General features: G+C 36.1%; 1 protein-coding gene across 1 annotated transcript in view; it reads right to left on the reverse strand.

The window, feature by feature from the left end:
* Window positions 1-5667, reverse strand: part of DSC1 (desmocollin 1) — a 28129-nt gene extending 22462 nt beyond the window's left edge. The window contains exons 1-3 of the mRNA XM_004606037.2: window positions 5605-5667; window positions 2978-3062; window positions 1247-1449 (exon numbers count right to left, since the gene is read on the reverse strand). Of these exons, the coding sequence (XP_004606094.1) occupies window positions 1247-1449; window positions 2978-3062; window positions 5605-5667 (351 nt within the window). The remainder of the gene's footprint in view (window positions 1-1246; window positions 1450-2977; window positions 3063-5604) is intronic.
* Window positions 5668-6000: the final 333 nt, after the last annotated feature.

A 6000-nucleotide genomic window follows, 5' to 3' on the forward strand; every position in this document is an offset into this window, starting at 1 on the left:
TGAATAAAACACACACACAACACACACACAAACAATTATGGTACATAATATACAATGGGAAATAGCAGGTAGGGCATTTACCTTGCACGTGCCAACCCGGATTTGATTCCTCCATCCCTCAAGAGAGCCTGCCAAGCTACCAAGAGTATCCCGCCTACATGGCAGAGCCTGGCAAGCTACCCATGGCATATTCGATATGCCAAAAACAGTAAGAACAAGTCTCACAATGGAGACATTACTGGTGCCCGCTCGAGCAAATCAATGAACAATGGTACAACAGTGATATAGTGCAATATACAATGGAATATCACTTGGCAGTAAGATAAGATGAAGTTATGCAATTTGCTACTAAATGAATGGATTTGGAGTGTATCATGCTGAAAGAAGTTAGTCAGAGGGAGAGGGATAGACAGAATAATCTCTCTCATAATCAGGACATAAAGAAATATAGTAGGGGAATAACAATTGCCCAAAGGCAATAGAAACAATGAGCAAGAGAATAGTTTGCAATGGGAAGCTTGTTATTTGGAGGGAGAAGGGAGAAGCCAGGGGAAGGAACAACATGACATTTGGCGGAGGGAAGTGATCATTCTAGAAGAGATGAAAGATTAAAGTAGGTATAAAGTGCTTGCTATAGATGCAGGCGTAGGGGATGGATTGGAAACTGGGGACATTGCTAGAGGGTAGTGGACACGGGTGAAGGGATTGGTGCTGGAACATTGCATGCTCAAAAAGCAATCATAAATAACTTTGTTACTTTGAAATTCACAGTGATTTAATTAAAGTTTGTGAAAACCCTCCATCCTCTATCCTCTGCAGGCAGAACCCAGAGAACTTTTAATTAATACAAGTGTAAGCTTTAAACGACCTGTTCTCTTTAAAGAGAGACTGTAAACCCTTGGTTCTTAGGAGACAGCTGCTCAGGGTGGGGCACACACAGGCGCAATCAGTTTTCACTGAGTCCTGGCCCCACCCTTGCCTCGTTCTTCAGGTTGGTTTGTTCTTATTGCCACGCCTCAAAACACTATCTGAAACCTTTGATACTCTGACTTAGCTCCCTGGTTATCAACTTATTCATTTCCATGCCATTTTGTAAGTAGCTCTACCACTTCCTCAAAGCACTACAGACTTTACATACATTAATTATCCATGAAATCTACAAGTGAGATTTTTTTTTTAATGTGAAAATAGAAGACACAAAGGACTCAGTAGCAGATTTGTGTGCTTAAATCTTTGCCTAATATACCTTCTTTCTTCTTTTTACCAGTGTAATTTCCATTATTTTCGGTTCCTTTGTCTGACTGTCTGAAAGGAAAATAGAGAAACTCTTCCTTTCAGAAGATAAACTGAGGTCCTGTGTGGTAAAAATTGAGCCATCTTCCTGAACGCTGAAGTCAGGATCACTCGACTTGATGACGCTTGCTGAGCTGAGGCACTCCTTCAGGCTCACTGTCAGGGAAAAATTTCAGAGTCATTCGAAAGATGAAACAGCAGCGGAACAAGTTTTACAGGAACGACAACTGCGAATTAGTGCATGAGAAGCAGAACGGGGAGGTTACGTCTAAGTTGCGTTGACTAGTAGTGAGTCCACAATTTAGGGGGCATGAAAATTAAATAATTAAATTAATGGAGTCATAGTCTCTGTTATTTGCATCATAAATTAATGTATAATAGATATAAATGTTCTTTCTATTGCTACTAAACTTATTGTTTTCACTTTAATCTTGTAAGATTTCTGCTTAAAGACATATATACTTATTTGCATCATATAAACTATATAGGGTCAGTGGGTTTTAAATCAATATGCAAGAATCATTGACAGTTAAAACAGTCTGACAGGAAATCTTCTCTACACATTAGTAATTATTTCTCAATAATATGCCCCCAAATCACTTTATGATAGATTTTGTAAGTTTAATAAACCTAAAGATTTACATATACATGGTGGTTATTATAGAAATATTTTCTTTATAAACTCATATTTAATATTCACAATATTTACTATCTGCTTTTAGAGTACAGATGTTTTGGTTTTTTAATTTAATTTAATTTTTATAAAGTTATGCACAATGATTTATTACATTCAATATTCCAACACCAATCCCACCCCCATTACATGACTATGTTAAAAGCCATTAGAAGATACAAGAATTCTTTTAAAGCTTCAAAGCTCTGGACAAAATGTCTTGAAAATGATATCACTTTTATATTTAAAAGTATATTTTTCTAAAATTTAAGGCCAGTGAACAATCTTGATGACTTATCTTTGAGCTCAGATGTTTACTTGTGCTTCAGGAATAACTATTATAGTAATAATAACAGTAATAATTTGACTTGTCTTTTGCAAGTTAGCCTGTGGAATAAATCACATCAATTATTGGCATTCTTCAAAGTTAACCTGAAGCACTTTTGATTTGGAAGCATTTAAATTTTGATATATCTATATTTTATCTATCCATTAGAGAAACATGACTTCAAGATTTGGGAGTCAGATTAATCAATATGAATTTCAAGGATGTTTAATGTTGTGGTGCCATGCTTTGTTTCAACTAAGTTAATTAATCCTCTGTTTTTTGTAACTTTTCTGGAAAGCAAAGTATGCAACTAGTTGGATACTTTAAGTTTACCTAATTATTATCAAAAAAGTAGTCCATCTTTCATTTTCTTCTGAATTTCATTTTAATGTTAAGTAGATAGTATATGACTTTTATCCCAAATTTTACTAGAACAGCCTGAAACTAATTGTGGCTGTTAAAAATATAAAATTCTTTGGGTTTTTTTTTGAGGGGGGTCATACCTGATGATACACAGGGGTTACTCTTGGCTTTGCACTCAAGAATTACTCCTGGAGGTGCTCAGGGGACCATATGGGATGCTGGGATTTGAACCCGGGTCAGCCGCGTGCAAGGCACATGCGCTACCCACTGTGCTATCACTCCAGCCCCAAAACTATAAAATTATTAATACTGATTCTCACCTTTGCCCACAAGTGTGCCAGATGGAATGTGAGAAGGAACCTGAAGAGAAATTTTCTGACAAGCATCGCATAGTAATATCAAAACCTTAAAAAAGAAAAAATTCAGAAATTATATTTGGACATAAATGTTCACATTACAGTTTTGACTTATTGATAAAAATATCATTTTCATAAAAAGTTATACCTTTTAATCTTTTATATCTTCCTACTGATCTTTAAAAGAAATAGCAATAAATATAAAAATATAGCTTTAGGGTCAGCATAGTCATTGAATATTAATGAAGCAATTAAACTGAATAGTGGTACTTAGATTCTAAGTAATACTGTACCATTTGAAGAAAATGTCATTTCTTGAATAAAATCTAGCCACAGATTATACATAGAGCTTTCTATTTTGAATGGCATTCAGAAATGCCATTCTTAATTTTAGTGTAAAAATATTCTTAGCCATGGAATATGATAATCATTGACACACAAATCATCATTTTTAAACTAAAAACTTTGAGGATACAGTTAAGCTATAATGACAATTAAGGAATGCTTAACTTCATAAAGAATAAGTACCAAAATTTTCATTGTTTTAAAATTCCTCCTTGGATTAGTTTGGCACAAACTGCAAAGTCAAAATGATCTCAAACCACAAAATGGTATTATAAAAGGTACATATTAATAATATAGAGAATTGTCTAAATGGAGTTAATAGTTTTATGAGATTCAACATACAATTATAATTTTAAAAGGCTTAGAGTTTAAAGAAAAAGACAGAAAATCTGAAATAATTTAGTAGTCTATTAATTCAAAAGCCTATTTTGCTTCATTTTCCTGGAATTTTCTTTACTTGGATTTTGATTAACAGAAGAGGTTCTGTTTATCAAAATGAATGCTCTTAATATTTCTACATAAGACAGAGAAGAGCTAAAATTTGCTAGAAACAGATAAATTTTATGATGAATTTTTCTCTGCAGACATTTCCACTTAGAGAAGCCATTATTTGGGGGAAGAAAGAGACCACTGTCATCCATACCAACGGTGCAATCTTTTTACTGGCTATTGGCTAATTACATCAGTCAAATTACATAATCCTAATTTTACAAAAATTCTGTGAGGCACATCACCCAGGATTTAGAAAGTAAAAATCACATTTGTATTCAGCTTTAATTTAGGTAACCACCTTTTAAAAACACAAGATACTTTTTATTTGACATTTTAATTCCAATGAATGAAATAAATTATCTCTAAAAATGTTTTGAGCATATAGAATTCTAAACTCATGATGTAGAAAGAATATTTTTGTAACTATAAATCTTTTTAATTTTAATTTTTTGCAGTATTGATGATCAAACTCGGCACCTCACACACGCCAGGCATTGTTTCTTACATACACATATAAGCACGTTATCACCAGAGATGCCCGCATTCTCACCCCACCCCAATCTCTTTCTACTCTGAGACCTCCACTTTGTTGGTTCTGTCTCTGTAAGCAGAGATAGCAAGGTCTCCAGGTCTCCAGAAGTCCTATCTACTCCTGTCTTAGGATAAATAATTAGTGATTGGAAGGAGACTGACATCTGCTACCCATTTAGTCAGTTTGGAAGAGAGATGGATGTGCTGGTGATGAAACAAAGACCCCTGGACAGAGCTCAGACAGAAAGCAAAAGAAATCTGGGTGAATCCCTTAAAAGCTATCCTATGTTTTACTGAACATTCCTATGCTCCAGACGGTTACAAGATGAAAACACGAACAGCAATCTTCTATTGTGTATTATTTACATTAGAAAAGTGTTCATTTCCATACAGTAAGATATTTAAATTAAAAAACTAGAAGACTAAGCTAAAACCTTTCCTGGAATGAAAGAGGAGAAAAAGGAAACTAACAGCTTAGAAATGGCCAGGTGGTGACAAGTCCTCCACACGGACGGGAAAACAGCACCTGAAATCACAGTGACAATGCTACTAAAAAACCTAAGTGGAAGCCAGACTGATGGTTGGTTTGCAATGGCTGTCACAGTTTTCTTTATTTTCTCATTGAACCCCTTGCTTGAACTAAGAGCTTTGCCATTCTCTAAGTTCTTTTGGATAAAAAATTTAAAGTCCTGGACTTCAGAAATTAATTCTATATGAAGTTCCTCCTTGGCTGGGGGAAGTTTCTCTCTCTTCTACTTTTCCATAAACTTTTATATCTTATTTTAAAAAATGTAAAGTCCTATATAATTTGCTCTTTCACTTTTTCCTCTTCCAGCTCAGTAGAACTTTGCATTTAAACTACTATGGTTTGTTTAATGACTAGTAGCAAAAACAAACCTCAAGAACCTTCTGGGCCAAATACCTGGGGAATGAACTCATTCCACAGCGCCGTAGGAAAAAAAGAAAACCACAGCAAGATTGAACAGGGGATTTCCTTGAAAAACATTTATGGATTGGCAGTGGGCTCTTAAAGAATAAGAGAAACAGCTGTCATCCCAGGTCACCAAGCACTCAACCATTCCTTGAACAATTCTCAGATCTGTTTTTGTTTCAGTACTGTGTCCTGCCTTCCACTCCCACCTCTGCTCTGTTTCAAGCCCAAACTGGAGGGCGAAGCCCGCAGTAACATGCTTGAGTTCTCTAATCCTTTGGCTGTTACTCACCAGGAGAGAGAATAGGAACTGCTTACAGAAGATGCTCCCTGGGGAAGCGCAGGCCACAGCCATCAGAAGCGGTCCCAATGGTCAGGGATGGAGCCTGGATAACAGAACAGTTGGGGATGCTCAAGACAGCTAAGCAGATCCCAATGGCTGACACTCATGCAGGGTATTCTGCTGCCACCTTGGCACAGACGAGCTACGTTTGAAGTAGAATCAGGAGGCGAGTGATAAAGGACAGAAGGAGCAGGAGAATAGCTTCCCTCCTTTTCCTCACTGTCTTCCTACTTCCAATTCAATTACCTCTGAATGGAGAGAGGTTTTCCTACAAGTGGGGAGGGTGGGGTACAAAACACCCCAAAACCCAATCACTAGCTCCTCCTCACTGCAGCTTTCAAAATT

Source organism: Sorex araneus, chromosome 2, assembly GCF_027595985.1.
Source record: "Sorex araneus isolate mSorAra2 chromosome 2, mSorAra2.pri, whole genome shotgun sequence".
NCBI classification, from domain to species: Eukaryota; Metazoa; Chordata; class Mammalia; order Eulipotyphla; family Soricidae; genus Sorex; species Sorex araneus.